The following is a 24887-nucleotide window of genomic DNA, read 5'->3' on the forward strand; positions in this document are numbered from 1 at the left end:
AGTCTTTTCCAATGAGTCAACTCTTCTCATGAGGTGGCCAAAGTACTGGAGCTTCAGCTTTAGCATCATTCCTTCCAAAGAAATCCCAAGGTTGATCTCCTTTAGAATGGACTGGTTGGATCTCCTTGCAGTCCAAGGGACTCTCAAGAGTATTCTCCAACACAATTCAAAAGCATCAATTCTTCAACGCTCTGCCTTCTTCACAGTCCGACTCTCACATCCATACATGACTACTGGAAAAACCATAGCCTTGACTAGATGGACCTTAGTCAGCAAAGTAATGTGTCTGCTTTTGAATATACTATCTAGGTTGGTCATAATATTTGAGCTACTGTTTCCTTTCATTGGGCTTTGAGTATTTTTTATGATTGTATATGCAAGTTGCTTTTCTTTGCTGAAGATTATCATAAGTGGTCCTTACTGTAAAAGCATGGTTTGAATTGGCGTGGCTGGTGTAAGGTAAAGTCAGTGATAATGTGACCATCCTACTAGTAACTGAATTTCAGAGTATCTTGTTTCCCACGCCAGCTTTACAGCAGTTGCTCCCTGATCTTTTATATCATCAGGCCAAGATCCAGTAATTGTGCTGATCTTGTATTGATATATCATTGAGATTCTCTCTTAGCACAAAGTGACTGTAAGCCAAAAAGAAGAGCTTACTTTCCAGGTTTTATAAAATTGCATTCACAATAATGTAATGCTGTACTCCAATGAAAGAAAAGTTGTCCTTAATGTCTATATCATCTAGAGCCCATGTATTTATGGAATTGTGTGATTCTGGTTGCCAGATTATGCTGCAGTTGTGTGTCCATAATTCCAAGTTCATGATCCACAGCTGAATTAGTGTCTTGGTATTTGTCATTGACATGACAATATAAAAAATAATGATCCATGAATTTTCAGCCGTAGCCAGGAATTGAAATGGAGGAATGGAAAGCGAAAGAGAGGATAGGAGGGGAGGGAAAAGTGAAGAAGAGGCTCCAGAATGTTTTTCATTCCTCCTTCCTCCTTTACCCTGAGCACCAAAATCCCATTCTTTCTGGTACCTTGATATTTTTGATACAACTATTTTGAAACGCCACTTTGATCTCACAGTTTTCAAGTTCATACCAGGTTTCAGGAACTCTTCTAATTCCATTACATTATTGATACCTTTAATTCTCACAATAGCCAAATAAGTTAAAGTACCAATATCATCCCATTTTATACATGAATACATTGAGGCTCAGAGAAGTTGAGTAACATACCCAGAATCTCTCAAGATTGAAGCCTGAGGGTCTTTTGCATGGCAAAAATGAGAATTTATATGGCATTTTTATTCATCCATTGTTTTACAGTATTTTTTTAAATCAGTGAATCCCTTTGATTCATATTTCCTTCTGTCAGCTTTCATCACGTAAAGGGATAAAGTTTAAGATATTTCAGCTTGCTTTCAACTGCAGCATAGAATGTGTTAAGATAGCAAGCATCCTTTGACCTCTTGATTTCCTATTCACTGATACATTCATTTTGTGAACCTCTTAGCACGAAAGAAATAGCCAAATCATTCATCATTCAAGCATAAAATTGTCTTAAAATATTAAATATATACACATATGTAAACCCTATAAAATGTGAAAGATATTATAACATGATAGTTGACAGCAAAAGCTTTGAATTAGACAAATCTGAATTGAAACTCTGTATCATTCATTTTTAACAGTGATCTTGTCTAGCCACATAACCATAATGGAGATAATATTTATTTTTTAGAGATTTGAAAGTAACACATGCAATAGTAAGTACTGAATAAGTGGTTTTTAAACTGAGAGACTACATAGCTTTTAAGAATTTTTGTTTTAAAGAGAAGGTGAGAAAGTTAAGAAATTGCAATTCCCAGCGATTTTTTTTTTCTACTGTTTTATAGGATTTCATTTCAAAATTTGAAAAAAGTTGGACATCTGATACTAGGGTCCATCTTATAAAATTGCTCATTTATGATATCAATTTAAATTTAATTGGTTTTTTTCTTTCTCAATGGTAGCTAAAATAATGATGTGTTTTATAATTGGTGACATTTTAGAATCAATTAAATACAATTTTTATAATATGTATCAACTTTTCTTCAGAAGGCAATAACATGTAATAGAAATAGGTTTACATATCAGTATATAGGTTATGCCAAATTCTTTGACTCTCTTTGACACATCTGCAAAAAGAAAACCTATCCCATGATATTGTTAGTATTAAATTACAAACTGTGTATAAAACTGTCAGCATAGTGCAGTTTTGTTAAACAATTCTGGTGAAGAATTGTTAAACGCACAACAATAATAGCTATAATAGCTATTATTATTGTTGTTGTTATTTTTCCATTTAATCTGTGAAGTGGCAGAGACCTGGATGCAAAGCGGGGTTTGCCACAGATGAACTTTGGAAACTCTCACTTTCCTGTTTTGCAAAAGAATGTTGTGGCTAAGATGGCCTCTGAATTCCTTCTGGCTCTAAAATTTTGTAATTTTATTATCTAATTCAGAATTGGAACATAATATAACTGTAAAATGAATTTTCTTGGTTTCTTTCAGTTTGTGGGGACATCCATGGACAATTCTTCGACTTGATGAAACTCTTTGAAGTGGGGGGGTCTCCTGCCAACACTCGCTACCTCTTCTTAGGGGACTATGTTGACAGAGGGTACTTCAGTATCGAAGTAAGTCTGCATGGTTCCTTTTAGCTGTTTAGGAATGGATTAACACTATTTTAGCAAAATAAAAGTGGTGAATATTATTGTGTTAAATAAATCCCTAGCATTTAAAAATAAACTTTAATACATATACTTTGGGAGATGCTATATATTCCTATTTTTCATTGATTGCTATGTGCTTCTTATTGCATAGAAGTGTCAAGGAATTGGCTAATAGTAAGATTTTGCCTTTTGTACTTTTTACAAATTTGCAACTTTGCAAAAATTGCATCATATTTTACATTAGCTAATTCTGTCTCCTCTTGAGAGAACTAATAAAAGTCGATTAAATAAACAGATTTGTGTGGTTATATCTTAGGAGGCACTAAGTTGTTTTTGTAAATGGATAATCAAGTGCATGTCTGTCTGTCTGCATTTGTGTGTGAGTGTGTGTGAGTACACTTACAGCTGCTGTTTTGTATGGCACCTGTCATCTAACTAGGGTTATTTGTCAAAATCATTTATTAAAACAAAACAGATAACCTTTGAGTAGATGTTCATCCTCAGCCTCCCAACTGCTTCTGTTTCAGGTAAGTAGAAGTTACGTTCAAAATAAAGTCAAGGGTCTTGTTTCATTCACACCTTTGCTCTTCTTCCTGGTGCTTAAAGTGGTGTTTCATACATAGAAATAACTTATAAATACTTATTAAAAGAAATAATTATAAATAAGAATAAGTTTTAAAGAGCTCATGCTATAGCAGATGACATTATATGTACTCTTGGAAATAATACTTTAAAAAGGAAAACAATTATTCTTAAGTAAAGAGAGAAATCAAATTTACTGAAGACCCACACCAATGTAATACATTCATAGTAATCATTTATAAAAGAAATTCTAGGTTTTAAAATTTTATCATAATATTTTATTATAGGAATATTTAATGTTTAAAAACATCACTCTTAGACAGCTTTTACTTTTAAACTGTTATACTAACTTTTGAAGGGGGTGGTATTCCAATTCAGTTCACCTCCAGTCATTGACCATATGTATGTGTGTCTGTAGTGTGTGTGTGTGTGTGTGTGTGTGTATATATATATATATATATAAATATAATATATATATACACATTGTGTATAGCCATCAATATATTAATGACATTTAAAGATCACATGTGTCTTAATTATTCATGCTGGTAAGGGAGGGAGGGTTGTAGAAGTTCAAAAAAAGGAAATACATTTAGGTATTTCTATCATTTAGTAAGCAAGTTTTATCAAGCACATAAAATGTATATGCACGGTAATTGGGAGAATTTAAAGAAGTATACATCCTTGCTCTCTAGAAGCCTAAATCAATACAGGAAAGTATAACTATAAAAAGCTCTATAGAATCAGAAGTCTAAAACAGATAGTCATCCAGGATTCAATTGTTATTTGAACTGGTTATTAAAATCTTGGGATAAAAGGGGTACAGAAGATAATTACCACTGGAATATAGAAATTTGGGAGAATTTTGAGAGCATATATGGCTGGGGTAAGAAACAAAGAACAAGTAAGATTTAGCTCAGAGGAAAACTGAAGTGAAAAAAGCACAGAAGAAGAAATTAAGAAACCTAGTAAAACCTCATTCATGGGCTGATTTCACCAACATGGCAGAGAAGTGTGAAGGAGTACAAATTTTCTAAGACCTTTGTATCACTTTAGGGCTAGTATCTGCCAAGAGTAAAGAAAAAAATAATGGTTTTGAACAGAAATTTATTTCTCTCTCAAGTAAAAACCCATAGATGGGTGGACCATGACTGGTGTGATTCAGCCTGGCCCCAGGGCCCAGGCTCTCTGCCTTATTGATCTGATGAGTGTGACCTCCTTCCAAAGTCAACCCAAGAGGTTGAGCCACACCAGCTTCAGCCCTCATGTTCTCACATTACATGCAGCTTGAAGGAAAGAAGAAAGAAAGAGTATGCCTTCTCATTTGAAGACATTTTCCAGAAGGGGCTTAGTTATTTCCTGTGGGCCAGAGTTTGTTGACATGGCTAAGTGTGATTTCCATGTGTAGACAGATTTGAGAAAGACTGTAGTAGACAGGAAACAGCAATGGGAGGTAAAGAGTTTCTGTTCTTCCCTTAAATTAAGGTTATGTGGAATCTAAGTAAATATTTTTAAAAATCATTTTAGTAACTCAAATTGATATTATTCATTTGACATTTCTATGTTCCTATGAAAGGTTCAGAGAATAACTGCAATCGGTGTACTATATACTTCCTTTGAATCTCATCTTCTAAGCAAAGAATGGCGAAGACTCTCCTGTAGGGACTGATTATTTTTATCAGCCAAATAATGGAGTGTTGTGTTAAAACTTTTTCTCTTCACGTTACCAGTCTATTTACCTCTCAAAACTTCATAAACTCTCTCTAATTAGAGCTTTTTTAGAACTGTTTCTTTAAAGTAAAGAAGTTGAGAAGCAATAATCACTAACTGGTTCCTCAGTAGATTTTAATTTTAGTCTACAATTAATCTAGATACTTGAACTATGATAGTTTATATAATATATATTAGTATCTTCTGTAATTTAAGCAAAGAATAAAAATCTGAAAACAAATGTTAGGGAAATACCAAATGTGGCTATCAGAGGACACTGATAAACTTTAAAACTTCTGAGATGCATGTACCATAGTTCCCATCTTTAAAAACAGCTCTTTAATTAAACTTTAGAAGTCTGAGAGTACAGCCCCAGGGACTTGCCACATGCACACAAAATGACAAAAATGTGATGGCCTCATAAGTAAAAATGATACATTTTGATTAGATTGTGACCTTTGAGGGGTTTGAGGATGGCTCAGTGATAGGATCCTATTTAAAACAGAATAGTCATTTATGTAAAATATACTTACTGAACACTGTGAGGTTTTTGATTGTGGGTTAAGGAAACTGACATTGTTTGCAAGTTAGAAATGGTATTGTTTGCCTAGTATAAATGATCTCATGTATTCCTCATAGCTCTGCAAGGAGCTTGTGAATGTCTTCCTTTCCAGCCTGCAAAACCAAGGCTCAGAGAGACTCGCACACACAGTAAATGGCAGTGCCAAGATTCAAAGTCTGTGCTCTTTCCAATATCCCATGCCTTGGCCATATATTCACTAAACGAGCCATAAAAAACTGTACACGTAGGTGATGCAGACACTTTTACATACTGTTTTATTAATTTACAGGTGTGCAAACATGCACACAGTCCACTCCCTCACCAATATAATCTAAAGGGCAAACCTGTTGCTTTAAGACAAATCCTAAAATGAGAGCTCAGTTTTCCAGAGTGTAGTATCTCCTAACAGACATCCTGATTCATCTTAATAATTCAGAGTTCCACTGCAAGTCTTCTCCTTCGGCTGTTCTCTGGGCAAAGAAGAGCACTTAAGTTTAATTTTTACCAAATTAGCTTTGAAGAGTAGGTTCAGATTTCATACGGTCTCATCTGGGCAGTATTTACAGGCACTGGGTAATGTGTTCTGGGCAGTACATGAAGCTCATTTTATGAACTCCCTCCTCGCCTCTCCTCCACTCTTCTGCCAAAATTAGAAATTGTCCCCCACAAAGTTAGCCCAAATAAAACAAGCAGGCTTTTGAGCAGTGATAAGAGAGGTAATTTTGCCTGGGGGTCATAATTTGTCTCACATCAAATACCATCCTCTTTCTGATGCTGGCATTATGCTGTCTAATCTCTTTGTGTCTGTGTGTCTGTGTGTGTGTGTGTGTATGTGTGTGTACACACATATAAGCTTACATATATAGGTTCATGGCGGAATGTATTTCTATGAGAATGCACGGAAAACTCAGATTTGGAAGAAGAGACACACACAGCTGTTTCCTTCTATTCACTTCATCGGGTTCCCTTTCTAGCCATTCTGCACTGCAAGACATTGCCTTGAGCCCTTCCCACATCTCAACCCAGGCCTCAAACTCCTTTAAGTAGGAAGAATTGTATTTACTAGCTGTGAACCCATAGACTAGAATGAACCACAATACGTCAGGCAATGTTCCGTGCTTCTACCTGAGAATAACAAGCAAACAGTGCAGCAGGTGATGTTAGGTGACAGAGCGAAGCCACAGACAGGAAGAAGAAATTGTTTGGCTGTCTCCTTGAACCTGATGCTCTTTACAGTGCATTGCGAGTCTCAGTGCTGCTTCTCTGGGTGCTTGTCAGACCAGGCAAATGATGGCTTAGAGGAGCAGCATTTGACATTTCAGAAATCTGGATCTTTTCCCAGCCGATACACATCCCTCACTTGATCGTCCTGTGACTGAGAGACAGCATTTTTGATTGGAATGTTTCCTAGCATGTATAGCTATTTTAGGGAGCTGCTTGATATATATCCCAAGCTGAATATGTATATATATATACACACATACACATATATATGTTTACTTTCTTGCTGCTGCTTCTACATCCTTCTTTACTCCCCTATACAAGTTTTTAAGAAAAAATCACAAAGTAAATCATTGCACTGCTGTAGTCGAGCCAATTATACTAATGAAGAAAATTATATCCTTAGTGCTGCTTCACTGAGGAAGAAAGATACATAAGAGAAAACTATGTCTATGATAATAATTAATAAAAAGATTAGAGGATGCTCAAATCTTTTGTATTTACAAAACCAAGCTAATTTTAAATTATAAGGTGAAAGTGAAGTCTCTCAGTCGTGTCTGACACTTTGCAACCCCGTGGATTGTAGCCTACCAGGCTCCTCTGTCCTTGGGGTTTTCCAGGCAAGAGTACTGGAGTGGGCTGCCATTTCCTTCTCCAGGGGATCTTCCTGGCCCAGGGATCAAACCCGGGTCTCCCGCATTGGAGGCAGACGCTTTACCATCTCAGCCACCAGGGAAGCCCAAGTTAAATTGTAAATAACTCTTTAATTACTTAGACGGGAAAAAATAGTCAAAGTGTTGTTGAAAGTGATTAGTGCAACTGATTTACATATCACCATGCAAAAAAAGCCAGTTGAACTTGCCTCTCTGTTTCTACCTTAGTAAATCCAATGAAAATTTTATTCATATTAGCCATCTGATACCACATGGACCAAAAAAACAGCTATTTAACTAATTTTTATTTCATTGTTTATTAATTGTGATAATGTTTTGCATGGTGTTTCTTTCTTTTTTTTTTTTTTCTTTTAAAGAATATCAAGTTGTAATTTTAAGCTCTTCAGATCTCCAGAATGTTAGAACTTTAGATGACAAAATAGTTGCGAGCAAGACAGAGTTGTGCTTGGCAGCTCTCTCCCACCAGATGTTGAGGGCGAAGGCTGGCGGGGCTCCACTCTCCAATCCACCCCTTGCCCTGTCATTTACCATGCCACTTATTCCATATTGGCTGCATTTGTGGTTTTGTTCAGTGTTTGGGAAGATATTTTATTCTTGCCACAGGGGAGAGGGAAATAAAATGTGAAAAGAAGACTCTTATTTTTAGGGTCCTCTGAGCCAAGAATTTGGAAATAGAGTTTTCTTTAGTGTTTTCTTTCCTCCTTCCCTCCTCCTCCCTCCCTTCCTTTTTCTCTCCGTCATCTCTCTTTTTTCTCCCCCATTCTCTCTCTACTCCCTCTCCTTTCTGGTTATGTTCCTTCTCATTTATAGGAAAGGAGTCACTATTTCCTAAATTTCTACTACATGCAGGGAGCTTTATGTCCATTACATAATAAGGGATATGAAATGTGTATTGAATCGTTGAAAAGGTAAATAGATGTGATAAGGAATCCATAGAACCTTTGAGTTTTCAGTTATGAAAGAGCTACAGTAATTAAAACTAGAGGTGATAAAACCATGTGCTGATGTCAAAATATGATCTTTAACAGATGGCAGAAAAAGAGTATGTGGGCTCTAGATTGTGACTCCTCTGGTAGTATCTGAGTGGGGTTAACAGATGGCAGAAAAAGAATATATGGGCTCTAGAATGTGATTCCTTTGGTAGTATCTGAGTGGGGTTAAGTTGCAGTTTAGATTTTTGTTGGAGAGATTATAGCTTTGCTTTAAAATACATTGTTATAGGTAAAACTAATCTAAAGAGTTCGGAACTGTGGTAACATTTTCCAAAGGATATTGACTGGGGGAGGGGCACAAGGAAGCCATCTGGATGCTGAAATGTAACTGAATCTGGGTGGTGGTTTCATGGGAATATACATATGGAAAAATTCACTGACTGGTACATTTAAGATATATACATTTCACTGCATATAAATTATGCTTTAGTGAAAACAAAAAACAAAATCTTTTTTAAAAAGTAACTACAATATAGCCAAAGCATATAGTCTCTCCCCCAGTATATGCCTTAAATACAATTTCAACAAGTGAATGTAATTCTTAAAAATTCCACATACCCATTCCTATTCCAAATCAACATCCAATGTTAGCAATCTATTTGGGAAAGATATATGCATATGTAATTTATAATTTAATTTATATTTTCAATTTATAATTTTAAATTACACTATTTATACATAATATATAAGCAAAATATACATATGATAGTCATATAAATTTAAACTCAGAATGGCTCTCACATTGATGTTAATAACTGTGTATATCTTCTCTGAAATGTGAGACAAGCTTGATAATACACATTCCTTTTGCTAGAACTCTGTAAGTGCACCTCTAAACCTGATACATAAGAGAGACTCATTGAACCACCTACTACCCACTGAGATAATAGGGGATTTTTACACTTATCAAAAGATCATAATCCTTCCATTTGGCCATTGGTCAACTTCTCAGAAATAGTAATATCATCTTTCTCATGAACTTTAGGTAGTAATTATAAGCAGAAACTAGTCATTGTAAAATTAATGTAATATATATATTTAAAATTTGATGTTAGCTCATCATTTTTGTTTATTCAATTATAATTGCATAGTTGGGGACAGTATCTGGCTTGAACAACTCAATAATACATATTTTTTCTTTCTTTAAAACTAGGGCTATGTATTCAAACATTTACTTCCATTGACTTAATAAATAATCATATGGGCTGACAGAAATGATGATTGTTCACAGGCAGCACCACAGATGAACTGCCAGTAGCTTGTCCTTCATTCCTACCATATGTTAGAAAGCTCATTATTAAAGTGTAAATATTGCTCTATTTGGGGTTTTAGATTTTAGTAACTAGAATCAGACTTGTCTCAATATTCTTCTGCTTCTTTAGCTTCACTTTCAGAATAAAGTTCATGAGAATTAAAAAGCACACTTGTTTTCAGTGTGATTTTCTCTTCCCTGTGGATTTTTAATGAATGCTATTTGAGGATAATGAAATTGATGTTAATACTTGAGTATCCCAGTTATCTTAATTTACCCTTCTGGAAGAGTGTCAATGGAGGTTGATTCCAAGCCTCATTTTTATACAAACTGCAATACACAACTAATCATTTTGTGAGTTTTAAGGTATATGAAAAGTTTCCTCCAGCTATCAACAGCATGTGTAATGAGATACCTTGGCCTTCATTTTGATTACAATTATATATGAAATGAAAAGCTCGAGGCTTTAAATACCAAAAGCACTGAAATAAAAGACAAGATAATGGGAGAGAAGACTAGTGAAGGAGAGACAAGCATAACAGAAAATAGAGACACAATCCAGGTTAGCCTGAGCTTGTCAGTGTCTGCTTCCAAATTTTGTCAGGCCTTTCCTTGCTAATTCTTCCATTTCTATTCAAAATAATTAGCTTTACAAAGAGAAGTGGCTTTATTTTATTTATTAGCTGTTCATCACATTTCTTCTCATACTTTTATACAAGTATATTTTCATTTTTAATTTATTTTCATTTTGGTTCTATTCAACAGACTGTATGTAGTCCATTGTTTGTTTGCGTGTGTTGTCTAGATCCCCAATGCAGTGTTTATATTTTAGTATAGATGAACATTTGGAGAAGAAAATGGCAACCCACTCCAGTATTCCTGCCTGGAGAATCCCATGGACAGCCTGACAGGCTATAGTCCATGGGTGTGCGAAACATTTGGACACACTTGAGCAGCTGAGCACACATAGATGAATCTGGCTTGGTACCGACATAATATTTTCTGTTTGATTTTCAATATCTTCCTTAAAAAAGACATAGTCTTTTGGAGACTTTTGGCCATACTAGCACATTTTGTTAATATCTTCCTGGTATGTGAGCCAAAGTATGTGTAACTATAATGGAAAATATTTATTTTCATATTATTCTTTTTTTTCTCAGTGTGTGCTGTATTTGTGGGCTTTGAAAATTCTTTACCCCAAAACACTGTTTTTACTTCGTGGAAATCATGAATGTAGACATCTAACAGAGTATTTCACATTTAAACAAGAATGTAAGTATACTTCTGGTTTCTTTTTTAACATCGTGTATGCTAAATAGTCATTTTAATCCATACAGAGTTTTACATTGTGATCCATTGCTTAAAAGTAAAAAGCTCAAAAAATGAGACCATATCATTTCATATTACTTTCTGAGCATGGTGAGTTAATTAAGAATTTCTTTTAAGAGTATAAGTTCTTTATAAATGATATAAAATTTGAATTAATATTTGATGTGATTTAGCCTAAGGTTTAGAAAAGGCACAGGAACCAGAGATCAAACTGTCAGCATTCATTGGATCATAGAAAAAGCAAAGGGTTTCCAGAAAATCATCTAAGCCAAAGCTTTTGGCTGTGTGGATCACAACAGACTGTGGAAAATTCTTAAACAGATGGGAATACCAGTTCACCCTACCTGCTTCCTGAGAAATCTGTATGCAGGTCAGGAAGCAACAGTTAGACCTGGACATGGAACAACTGACTGGTTCCAAATTGGTAAAGGAATACATCAAGACTGTATATTGTCACCCTGCTTATTTAACTTATATGCAAAGTATATCATGTGAAATGCTGGGCTGCATGAATCACAACCTGGAATCAAGATTGCCAGGAGAAATATCAACGTCAGATATGAAGATGATACCACCCTTATGGCAGAAAGTGAAGAGGCACTAAAGAGCCTCTTGATAAGGGTGAAAGAGGAAAGTCAAAGAGCTGGCTTAAAACTCAGCCCTCAAAAAATGAAGATATGGCATCTAGTCCCATCACTTCATGGCAAATAGAAGGGGGAAAAAGTAGAAGCTGTTACAGATTTTATTTTCTTGGTCTCCAAAATCACTGCAGATGGTAACTGCAGCTATGAAATTGAAAGATGCTTGCTGCTAGAAAGAAAAGTTGTGGCAAACCTAGACAGCAGAGTAAAAGATGCTTGTTCCTAGGAAGAAAACCTGAAAAGCCTAGACTGCATATTAAAAAGCAGAGACATCACTTGGATGACAAAGATCCACATGGTAAAAGCTATGTTTTCCTAGTGGTCATGTATGGATATGAGTGGGACCATAAAGAAAGCTGAGTGCAGAAGAATTGATGCTTTTGAACTGTGGTGTTGGAGAAGACCCTTGAGAGTCCCTTGGACAGCAAGGAGATCCAACCAGTCCATCCTAAAGGAAATCAATCCTGAATATTCATTGGAAGGACTGATGCTGAAGCTGAAACTCCAGTACTTTGGCCACCTGATGCAAAGAGCCAACTCATTGGAAAAGACTCTGATGCTGGGAAAAATTGAAGGCAGGAGGAGAAGGGAGTGACAGAGATGAGGTAGTTGGATGGCATCACTGACTCAACGGACATGAGTTTGAGCAAACTCTAGGAGATAATGAAGGACAGGGAAGCCTGGCATGCTGCAGTCCATGGGGTTGCAAAGAGTTGGAAATGACTTACCAACTTAATAACAACAACAAGCCTAAGCAACAAGCGAGTAAGTTATTTTTTAAAGTAGTCAGAATATTGCTGTTCAGGATAATCCTCTTTTGAATCTCAAATCACTCAATAAAATCGAATGGAGGACAGATTCAACCTTGTGCTTCTCTTTCTGGACGCAAAGGATTTACTAGCCTCAAGTGGATTTTACAGAATTAAAGACAACTTCTTCTTATAGAAATAAACTAGGGGTGAGGAGTACCTCATATAAATGTCATTTTCCTCTCTATTAATTTTCCTCATTCTCTTTGGAAACTCAGATTTCTTTCTGTCATTCATTTAGCCCTATTTCAATGGAACACAAAACTCTAAAAATATTAGCTATAAGTTAATAAAGGAAAAGCAATGTGCAGTGATTTAGAAGCAACATTGGAAACTTTCTTGCTGTCTGCTTTTCTATAAGAAAGTTCGGGAGAATCATCCAGTTTTGTACCTTCTTCCATTGATCTCCTAGTTTTTGTGTTCGGTTCTGTGTTTAATATACATTTGTAGATAAATAGGACTTCTCTGGGGGCTCGCATGGCAAAGAATTTCCCTGCAATGCAGGAGGTCCGTGTTCAGTTCCTGGGTCACGAAGATCCCCTGGAGAAGGGAATGGCTACCCACTCCAGTATTCTTGCCTGGAGAATTCCATGGATAAGGGAGCCGGGCAGGCTACAGTCCATGGGGTCACATGGAGTGGACATGAGTGAGCAACTAACACTGTAGATAAATAGCAGAAATGTATGTATGCAAAAGTTCTCTCCTCCATTATAGAAAAAATTACTAAAGATGGTCAAACATGGATGAACCACAAAAGTAAAAAACAGTAGATATAAACATTAATATATAACTTTGGAAAGTCTTTAATCATATTTGGAACTTTGCATGTGTAGTTATATGCTAAAGGATTCCAGCAAGAAAACAAAAAAAATAATTTTTATGAACCAATCCTACTTCTGAAATCATAAGAGTGAGTAATTGGTTTTGGTAATGTTTTAAAGGTAAAATAAAGTATTCAGAACGTGTATATGATGCCTGCATGGATGCCTTTGACTGCCTGCCCCTGGCTGCCCTGATGAACCAGCAGTTCCTGTGTGTACACGGCGGTTTGTCTCCAGAGATAAACACTTTAGATGATATCAGAAAAGTAAGTTCTGTTATTTTCCAGGTCTAGCCATTTTTAGTCCTTCAGTAATAAATGCATAACATTAATTTCCCTGCCTTTAACAATAACATTTTGAATTAAAATGATCTAAAGTAGTCGTGGGAGAAGGCAATGGCACCCCACTCCAGTACTCTTGCCTGGAAAGTCCCTTGGATGGAGGAGCCTGGTAGGCTGCAGTCCATGGGGTTGCTGAGGGTCAGACACGACTGAGCGACTTCACTTTCATGCATTGGAGAAGGAAATGGCAACCCACTCCAGTGTTCTTGCCTGGAGAATCCCAGGGATGGGGGGAGCCTGGTGGGCTGCCGTCTATAGGGTCGTAGAGTCGGACACAACTGAAGTGACTTAGCAGTAGTAGCAAACTAGTCGTGAATGTCTTCTTTGTATTCATTTTTTATCTAGAAAGAAAGATATATTTTTACTTTAAAACCTCAAGGTTCATTTTGCCATGTGAGATGACATTAGAAATGTAAAATATTTGATCACAAAAAAGATACACATATATGCCTTTTCATTTCCTTTTGACTTATTTCAAACAACCCATTGTATATTCATGATATGTTATAGTTAAAAGACATTGTTTTTGTCTTGGGGAAATATCACAACAGGACTTTTAAAAGGTATCCATATTATTATTCTTTAAAAAATCTGCTTTTGCAGCTCAAACTTTTAATGTAACAATCTAACAAAGGCAATGACGCTATTCTATTGATTGTATTGAGTGGTGAGGTGACAAGCAGTTCATTTTTTACAAGAGATATTTTTCTACTTAATTTAACACTATCTATTAGCATTGTTTTAGCCAGCAGAAAAGATGAGTTAGGTTGAGTGTAGAAATGCCTCTTTCATGAGAAAATGTAGCATAGGATATTTTTATTTAGTGGAAGAGACATCTTTTACTTCTTTGATTATGCTCAGTATCCTTTTAAAATGTCATTGCTTTTTAAAGGAAAATGATATTTAGGTAAGTAAAACATTTGAATTCTACCTGAATGCTCTATCATTAAAGTTCAGGTCTTCAAATGTAAAAAATAAGATTGTATTTACTTTCCTGTTAGAAGGGAAATACATGGGTTTTATTTTTAAATCGAAACGAAAGTACATTAAATAAGCCTGCTCTGTGTGCTTGTGTCCTTTTTTATAAGATGCCATTACACGTCTGCTTCTGGTGTTCTGTAACACACAAAGGATTGGTATTTGCTTTACATTTAAAGTTTTATGGAGACGGAACACTGAAATGTAGTCATTGAGTTCAAGTACATGAGTCTATGCATGAATGAAACCAATTTATTCTGCAATCTGATGGACTCCTGAAATCAGTAACTACATTTCTTATCACAAGTTATGTAGATTTTTAAAATATCCTTTGCTAACCCTAGGACTTTGTTTCTAGCATGTTTCAGATATTGTGTTCAATTCTCTTATTATCATTATGCTTTAGACTTTGAGGTAGAGTGATTTTTGGTTTGCATTTTCCATATGTCAGCGTTTCTGCCATACTTATTTTATTTAATCAGTTTCATAGTTGTTTAACTGTAGATGATATGAATTTTAGAATGCATTCTATAACTTTTCCAGCATAAGTTCTGTACTCTGGTTGCTTTACCAAAGCCCTAGCTGGGAAGCCACTTTTGTCAGAAAGTGTTCCCTTTATGGCTCTAGCCCTAATAATAAGTTCTTTTTTCTTAGAAAGAAATTCTGTATTTTTATGGACAAGCATTATTTTTCTTGTATGAATTGTTCCAAAGCATAAATTATTTAAGTCTCTTAAGCAAGTCTAAGTTCGCAGTGAATATTTTATGGATCGCAAAATGGTTCAAATATAGAGGGTCTTGTCTTATTGAAGGTTTTCATTGGGTGTTGAAAATGTGAAATATATGCTTCGTACTTTTTAGATATTAGTAAAAAAAGAAAACAACACTATGTAGCAAGACCATTATTTACATTACTTGTATGTCTCAGAAAAAGAATTTCATGGGCTGTCAGACATATATTCACCTGTCCCGTGGGGTTTTTTTTTAAATATTGTAGTATCAAATATGCAGAATTTCGGTTCTTAATGAGTTTTCATAGCTGTGTTATGCTTTTCTTCAAGAGACTCCCTAGTATCTGCTAACTTCACCCCAAATCCTTTCATTGCAGTTAAATCAGGGTAAACTATGGGGAAGTGACAATGTTATAAAATTGTTGGTGAAATATCATTTTCAGTTATAGTGCTCGCACCTTCTAAATGTACCATTTTTAATTGAAATATGGCTTTGCTAAACGTATATAGCTAGAAAATTCGAAAATTGATTTCATATGAGGACTTCAGGTAAAGCTAGGAAAATTAGGACTGCGAACTGAAAAATGACCTGCTAAATTGGGGTTTATTTTACTGCTTATTGTTAGGATTGCTATGTAAGGTAACTCTAATCAGCTTGGTTTTAATTAGAAACCTAACCCCTAATGAGTGAATACCCAAAATGTCATACAGCAAGTACTTACTCTCAAAATGAAAGCTGTCTGTTCTCAAAATTATATTGTTAAATACAAACACCATAAGTTGTTCCCTATTCTGATTTCTAAATCACATTTCAGTGGGAGGCAGTAACAAAAATTTTCCCCAAAATCAAGTAAAATAAAAGCTTCTCAAGAAATGAAACACAGGTAGAACATCAGTTGGTAATAACTAAAACACTTGACCAAAAAAAAAATAAGGAGAGAAAGACAAAGAGGAAATCAGGAGAAAGGAAAAACAGAGTGGGAATTAGAGAGGCGAGAGGGAGGTATAAGGTGAAATGAAGGCAGATAATAACTGAGCATCCGGAAGAAGGACGGAAAATGGAAGAGGTGAGGAGTAGAAGAATGGGGAGGAAAGACCTCAGAACAGGAGAGAGGTTGAGGAGTTCACTCTGCACGGTGACTGGGAAGCAAAGATGGTTTTTGTGAAATGCTGGTTTCTTCTATTTTCTAAGTTCCAACTTTCCAAAGATTAGTATTTTGCTCTCTGTCTTCTATTTTTCTTAGTTAGACCGATTCAAAGAACCACCTGCTTATGGACCTATGTGTGATATCCTGTGGTCAGACCCGCTGGAAGATTTTGGAAACGAGAAGACTCAGGAACATTTCACTCACAACACAGTCAGGGGGTGTTCATACTTCTACAGGTGAGGTCGGAGAGCTCCGCCTCCTGGAGCATATCGCGTTCCTAACTGTTGCCATTGATCAGTCCATGCATTTGATTCATTTGTTATGTGTGTAACTTTTCTAGGAAACAAATATAAATGAAGGTTCGCTTTGAAAGCCTGGTTCAAATAGATTCTTAGCCCCTGGAAAATAAATATATAAATAAATAAATAGATAGATAAATAAATGGATGTGTTGATATAGATGTATAGATATGCTATCCGTGAAGAATAGAAAAGGCATAAAAGAGGCAAGTAGTTTCATGATGTCCAAGCAGCTGAAGAAGATAGTAGGGTTTAGCAGAAAGTTGGGTCTGTTTCAAGAACCATAGGGAAAAAATCCAGCCTTGATTTTTTTTTCCATTCAATTATGTAATCACTTAAAAATGTTTTTACCAGTGTTCATATCTTAAATCAGAAAAACAATTTTAAGTTGGTTAACTAAATTATTTTCAAGTTATTCTTAAATTTTCCTAAGTTCATCCGACTTCCTGAATAATTAAGTAAAATTAGTAGCAACCCAGTATATAAGTACCACCGTAAATTTATTTTTAGCACTTGACAAGCCATATTAACAAAATTTTTATAGTAATGTTTCTGTTTGCAAATGTATGGAGATTTCCCCATACCCATAGCATTTCAGAGCACTTCAGAAAGAAGTCAGCAACTCAGTTGGGATTTTTGCATGTCCTCTTGATCTTCCTGATATCTTATTTTACCTCAATTTTAGCCTACTGCATTTTATTACCCACAGTTTCACTAGGTTCCCTTATCAGACATACAGTTTGATGTGAAAGTGGCCAGAATGAAAATGCAAAAGAGATTATGGAGAAGTTGAGAATTTAAGTTCTAGAATACAGTGTGGGTTTGTTTGTTTTTTTTTTTTCCTCTTAACTGAAAAATCATACCCAGTAGTCATTGAAGTTTACACTCAATTCCTGCCCTGGCAGCTAAGCTAATGATCAGACTGGACGAACTCTGTGAACTGAATCCAGCTACCTCTTTCATCCCTTGAGTAAGCAGATATCATCCTCCTGCATAACACTGATCAGAGTTTATTCTGGAATATTTTGTTCCATACATTGTTTTCCTGATGGGGCAAAAAAGTTTCCTTTTGCTTATCTGTTGATGTGATTGAGAAATTGAAGTTTGTGAACAGAAAATCTTATTCACTGTAAACCATCATTCAAAGAATAGTCTTTGTTTTAAATATTAAGAGGTCTGTTCTAAGCCTCTTTATCAGAAAATTTGCAGTTCATTTCCAAGTTTTGGAAACTTTGGCTAAAATAAAGGCGTGGTATAGTATTTCCAAAAAGCCTGAAGATTTCTTTTCACTAATTAGTTAATTGGGGAGTAATCTTTTATTCAAGACTTCTAACTTTTAGGGAAAAGTTGTTTTGTTGAAATACAACTGTATTTGCCAAGTGTTCAATTTTTCAGATCTAGTGTTAAATCCTTAATTATACCAAGAGTGTTTAAATTACCTACTTGATACCACTGAGTTGTGCTTCAGTAATACAATATCAAACAAAACATAAACCTCGATTTTGATATTAACACATATAGTATTAATCGGTCTTTAATTCATAGTGTAACATTCTCCTGTTAGCTGAGTTAGCTGTTCAAATATGTCATCTTCTAAATAAAGTCCTGGGCTGAACTTGTATAAAGTTATGACATTTTTGTTTTGTGACCGTAGACTTAGATGTGTTTACATCAGAGATCAAGTCCATCAACTAGATAATTAGAGGAGTATGTGTGCCTTCACACCTTTGTTCTCAATAAAATGATTGTTAAACTCATCTCATTAGAGGTTCTTAAGAGATAGTGATCTCTAGCCATGACAAATGCTGACTATCAAAATCTACAGCCTGTGTCCTCTGACTAATGGTAACGCAGTATGGATTATGTCTTATCTGAAGAAGAGAAAAATGGCTCATGCATTCCTCTAGAACTTTTGGATTCTTTTTTCTTTCGTCCCATCTTGAAGGTGTCAAGGCATCTTCTACGGCCAAGGTTTATAAAGCTGGTCTAGAACAGGTACAGAGGGACAAGAAAATTGGTAGAAGAACAATAAAAACAGGTAGAGTTATTGGCAGTTATTACCTGTTTGAGTTATTGGCAATTACTTTCATCCACAACTCCCAGTTTTATTTCACATGTATCTGTAGTTTGTGTATTTAATTTGCTCTGCCACTCTGTCAATGATGTAACGTATTGTCTGGGCAATGGTTTAAATAAAATGAAGTTCCACGGACAAATGCATCTAGAGGGATTTGCTGATGCTGCTCATGAGTTATAGAAGATAGTGCATGTGACAGAGAAAGGAATCTCTTTTTGCTCCAGTGCTACTGTTACCTTCAGGACCTTAGACCAGAGTTTGCACGCTCAGTGACTATAATGTTGAAGTAACTGAGATGCTCGAACCAGCCGTGAGTGAGATTGTAAAGATTCGTGAAGATCGTGGCAAATCAGAGGTATTAGAGCACATGAAACTGTTGGCCAGACTTGGTGCTTTGGGTTGTTGGCCTTGGGTGTGTCCTGTGAGTTTTGTGTTCTAGACTTAGCTTGCTCCAGGAGTAAGTTAACTAACCAGTCTCACATTCCTCTAAGCACTGAGATTTGAAAAACATCCTGAGGGGCACTTAAAATGTGTTTTTGAAGCTGCAGATGGCAGCTCACTCCAGTCACCGGTGGTTTCTTAATCACAGATCAGCAGCCTTTCTTCTGTCCCCAAGCTGTCCCACTGGTCTTTTGCAGTTGGCACTCCTGTCAGCCCTTTCCACCTTGACATTCTGTGGCTCCTTTTTCACAGTCCTGCTTGCCCTCCAACTTATCAGGCAGATCCCTGTCTCTTCCATTGTGTCTTTCTTTGTCTTCTTCCTGTTCTTGACAGTTTTTTCTTCACACTTTACCCAAGAACCTCATCTGTGTCCTTAGCTTCACCGTAAACTATGAACTCTGGTTAGATTACCACATCTGTGCCTGGTCCATTTATCTCTTTATCTTTCCTGAGCTTGCATTCTCTATTTCTAGTTTTCTGCTGGAATTTTTCATCTTAGATGTTCCTTTGTTACCTTCTCTTGAACTCACCTTGCTTGAAGAGATTTATTATTTACCTTTCCCCTGGGGATGTCTCCTGGTTTTTCTGTTTCTATTAACGGTTTATTTTCCCAGTTATACAGAGTAGCAAATATTTTTTCTTTTTCTTCTTGCATTGAAATCGCCACTAACCAGTCATCATATCTTAATGGCCCTCTCTTTAAAATATAACCAGCATCTGGACCATCCTGCCTTCCCTCCTTCCCACTCTGAGTTCAAGACCATTTTTAGTCTGTTGAAATCATACCTGCTTTCACAGCATCCTTCCCCTCCCCTCACCTCAATTCAGCTATTCCATATTCACAGGTATTCTTTGGAGAATTCATTCACTCGTTCAATTATTTAACAAATATTAGCCGAACACGTACTATATATGCCTTCTGTGAGGTTTCATAGATGCTCGAAGTCCCTGCCTTTGAGAGAATGACAGTCTAGTGTCAGAGGCCGAAAAATAAACTGACAAATAAATTGCAAGGTGAGTAATTTTGCAATAAGTTTGGAAGTTTTCTCTCTCTCTTTCACACACACACACACACACACACACCAAACAAGGATGGATGGTTATCTCTCTCTCTCACACACACACACACACACCAAACAAGGATGGATGGTTATCTCTCTCTCTTTCACACACACACACACACACACACACACAAGGATGGATGGTGTTTAAGAGACTCCTCATGGTGGAAATACTGTTAGACCTGAGCTTTAAACGATGAGTAAGATATATCCAACCAGAAACAGTGGTGAAGGCTCTTGCAGGCAGGGAAAGTGGTGAAAAATATGAGGAAAATAATGCTCTGGGAATTCTAGAAAGATGACTACCCAAATGGTCTCACTGGACCTCCAGTCCCAAATTATAGGTAGCTGCTTTGGTATACACTAAAACTGGACCCTCATAACTAAGCTATTTGACTCCTGTTTTTATATCAACTAGAAACGCTTGCACATGTGTGCCAAAAGACATATACAAGATTGTTTATAACAGCAGTATTCAATAGCCAAGTAATGGAAATAGCCTAAATGTCTATTTAGTAGAATGAATAATAAATTGTAGAATATTTATACAACTAAATACAGCAGATGAGAATGAGTTAACCGAAACTGCACAGAACAACATGGATGAGTGTCACAAGTATAATGATGAGCTGAAGAAACCAGATACTAGAGGCTATATACTTGGTGATTTCATTGAAATAGGAATTCAGCATTAGAGAAAGCAGATCTATAACATTAAAAACCAGGATGCTAATTACCCTTAGTGAGGAGGTAATGGTGACTCAAAGAAGGTGTGAAAAGTTGCTGGGATTCAGGTCATGTTTTTTGTCTGGATATGAATGCTAGTTACAAGGGTGTCCAGTTGTAATTGTCTGATTTGTGCAGTTTTGTGTATCAATTTGTCATCTTCTCATTTGTGCAGTTTTCTGTTAAAATGTTGTACTTCAATAAAAGTTTGCCTTAAATAAAATTCGCTCACTGCTCCTGAGGCACCTGGCAGCCAGGAGCAAGTAAGGGCTTAAGCTCTGGTGAAGTTCCAGCAGGAAGAGTTGGAACGCTACCAGACATGATCCTTAGTGGGTAAAATGAAATTAGTTAGAGCACCCTTGGGCAGAGAGAAAACACAGCACGTCCTAGGAAACAATAGTCTTGGCATCATCCAGGCAGCACCAGGACATCCTGGGGCCAATAATCCATTGACAGGTCCCAAGGAGCAGAGAGGGAGCTGGGCAGGGGAGTGAGCCCTCCCTCCTACCGGGCTGAGAGCTACTGAGGCACCAAAGAGGTGAGTGGAGGCTTTCTCTTGGTCCACCGGCGAGGGTTTGCAGGCTGGCTGCCTCTGCTCTGCTGAAGCCAATGAGAGAGAGAAACCCTTTGCATCTCTCACTTATGTAACCGCCCATGTTGAGGCTACTACAACAATTGTGTATGAGCATCAGTAAGCTGAAAAATTGCTGCTGAGCATTTAGGATATGAAGACAAATAAAAGTGTCTGTCTCTTAAGGCATTCATTTGCTGTTACTGGAGAGCAGATGTAGAAACAAATCACACTACAGCATGACAAGTGATATATTAGATTCATATGTTATGGGAACATGGTGGACGCGGCAATTTTGTACACCTCAGGGTGAGGTAGGTTTGAAGGGGAGGTTTCCCAAGTGATAATTTAGCTCAGGCTTGGCAGAAAAGTGGTCCTTCATGAAGAAACAAACAAACAAGCACAGGAGAAAGGATATGCAAAGGCATAGAAACAGAAAATAGCCATTTTAATAATGCTTGCTGGGTGTTAGCATGGTTAAAGCATCTGAAATCTACAAGATTTATTTCAGGGTCTAAAATATATTTTAACATAACCAGAAACAAAAATGAGAGCATCAGCAGAATGAGTCTAGTCTAGTAAGAGCTATTTGCTCTGATGCCAAAACAGTTTTTTCTATCATTTCTCCTGATTTTGTGTTTTCTACCTCACCTTTGCTCATGCTCAGTTCCTATTCCTCTCTTTTTTTTTTTTTTATGGAATTCTAGCACCTTACCTGTCTACTAATCCCTGTAAGTCATTGCCTCTGAGATCTAACACAAGTCACAACTACTAAATGGAACAGCTACTGCTGGAATCTTGAGTTGCTGACTCACCATTCATTCTGTGGTGTATTCTTCCCTCCACACCATGGTGTTGAGGAGACAAATAGGAGACATTGCTGAATGTCTACTGCTACGGGCCAGAACATCTACAAGTATTGCTACCTCATTTGCTCTTCATCTCAGTTCTATGAAATAAATAACACTCTCTGCCATTCCCTAGCTCAGTCCTTTCTCTCAAGCTCCCAGGCAGGCACCCAAATACATATAGGGCAGTATTTGAGAAAATGGGGGTTTATATTTTAAATTCCACTCTCACGTTATATTTATACTTCTGTTTACTTTATGGTTAGATATAGTCTTGATAATATGGATTTTGTCTACAATACTATGATAATAGTCTCACTATTCCATGGAAATTTCCACCTTGTTTTCTGCTCAGAGAAGACACAATTTCTAGTGCTTAAGGAATACTCATATTCCAATAGAAAAAAAAAAAAAAAAGAGAAGCATCAAAGAATACAATAACTTCTTCCCCCAAATACAGCTACACATTGTGGTAAATGAATATCACATAGCTGAAAGCATCCCTGGCCTTCACCAACCCTTGAAGCAAGTGTTGTTATAAGACCTGCTCAGGACACAGGGTTAGATGAAACCTTTCCAGCAAAATCACTCTTGCAGATAGGTTGTTCCTGAAAATGTGCCCCTGTGGAGGTGCATGGCAGGGGGCTGAGATCCAGCCCACCTTCTGCTCAGAAGGCTCAGCCAATGGCCCCTTTTTGGATTGATCAGCCTGGAGGAAGAGACTCTTTCTTCTTGGTGAGCTCAGAAGCATCACCTTAGTAATGAAAAGAGAAAGAAAGACGAGAAAAAAGATCTAGTTCAAGAGAAAGATTTTTTAAAAAAGATTTCCTCAGACCCACATGTTTGTTTCTTGCTTTATAATGTCTCTATGAAACTTTACTGTTTTATCTTTAATGTAGCTTTTTAATTTAAATTATGTGTTTTTCTTTTCCTACCTAGTGCATTTTATCTTCAGAACAGAAACCATTCCTTGCACTTACCATGCCACCCTCCTTGTGTCTCATAACAAATGGGAAAAAAAAATCACCAATAAGTCTTTGATAAATTATTCATGAATTAATGATTTTCCAACTGTCTCTGTGTTGTTAATGTGTTCTGAACTGTGCTTTTCCTACCACTCTACATGTATGTTTTTAAATGCCTTTCAGCTAAACACTTTGTGGTTTATTCTCATTTATATTTCCATAAAAATATGGTGGAAGGTTTTTATTTCTAATTAAAGAAATTATTTAGAAAAATGTTTGTAATTCTTAGGAAGTTCAAGTATGAGATTATACATGCTTTTACATTTTGAAATATCTTCTTCAAAATGAGTTTGTTCCAAGTAATAATGCAAGTGTTCCTCGCTTAAAGCTATTAACCTAGCAAATTACTGCTATGTTAATTTTATCTTCTTCAGATTTTCATTAAAAATGACATATATTTCCATGGGAGGAAACTCAGATTAAACATGTAAGGTTTAGCATGAGGAAAATATATTAAAATTATATTTTCATAAGACTAGGTAAGTTCTTCCAAAAGGAAAAAAATAGATAAAAAAGAGCAGCCAAGCCATGTGCCCAAAGGAAATAAGTAACAAACCTAGACAGACAACCTTTGTCTTACAGTGGTACAAGGCAATAAAGTGTCTTTCTAAAGAACCATTGTGAGGGCACATGAAATGTAAGTACATGGCTTAAGGAGATAGGGAAGGAGTATTTATTGAGTGCCCTTGGCTGGGCATTTTATAGCTTAATATGTAACAAGCAAATGTACTGTATTTTGAAGACCAACCAGTGTCTCTGAAATTAAGGTTTCTTTTCTTGACACACTGGTCTGGAAAGGTGGTATACTCACCTTCTCCCAAAGTAGAACTGTCTTTGAAGACATGTTGGTCAACTCATAATCTAGGTACCCTGTGGACATATTTCCATGTAGACACTTGGGGAACCATCTCCTCTAGTTAGTAGGTCATGCTAATGTTCATCAATTAGATGGTTTATTCATTTATTGGAATGACCTAGAACACTGGGAAGTGAAGGCCTCATGGATGTCTCCTCTTTATCTCTCCCTAGTGAATTGCTAGAATATTCTAGAACACACATATATGCACACTCAGACACATGCACACAAATATGTGTGCACAAGCACAAAGACTGTTTTTGATTTCAGGTCAAAAGACAGAATCCTGTTTATCATTAGTATCTCTGCAATGGTATGCCATTGGTATTTTTTTCCTATTCATCAGAGAATTCTTAGAAAATCTGTAGTATAGAAGCTATTTTCATCTTTTATTTTATAATAAATTATTTCAGTGACATACATTATTTCCCCAAAGAGCTTTTTTTATAATTGGGAGTTGTTTACTAT

At 36.3% G+C, this 24887-nt stretch overlaps 1 protein-coding gene across 2 annotated transcripts in view; it reads left to right on the top strand.

The window, feature by feature from the left end:
• Nucleotides 1-24887, top strand: part of PPP3CA (protein phosphatase 3 catalytic subunit alpha) — a 326312-nt gene that overhangs the window by 247614 nt on the left and 53811 nt on the right. For both annotated transcript variants that reach the window (XM_040237759.1, XM_040237760.1), the window contains exons 3-6: nucleotides 2565-2689; nucleotides 10879-10990; nucleotides 13439-13584; nucleotides 16612-16751. In XM_040237759.1, coding sequence (XP_040093693.1) covers nucleotides 2565-2689; nucleotides 10879-10990; nucleotides 13439-13584; nucleotides 16612-16751 — 523 coding nt within the window. The remainder of the gene's footprint in view (nucleotides 1-2564; nucleotides 2690-10878; nucleotides 10991-13438; nucleotides 13585-16611; nucleotides 16752-24887) is intronic.

The sequence above is a fragment of the Oryx dammah genome, unplaced genomic scaffold, assembly GCF_014754425.2.
Source record: "Oryx dammah isolate SB20612 unplaced genomic scaffold, SCBI_Odam_1.1 HiC_scaffold_3, whole genome shotgun sequence".
Lineage (NCBI taxonomy): Eukaryota > Metazoa > Chordata > Mammalia > Artiodactyla > Bovidae > Oryx > Oryx dammah.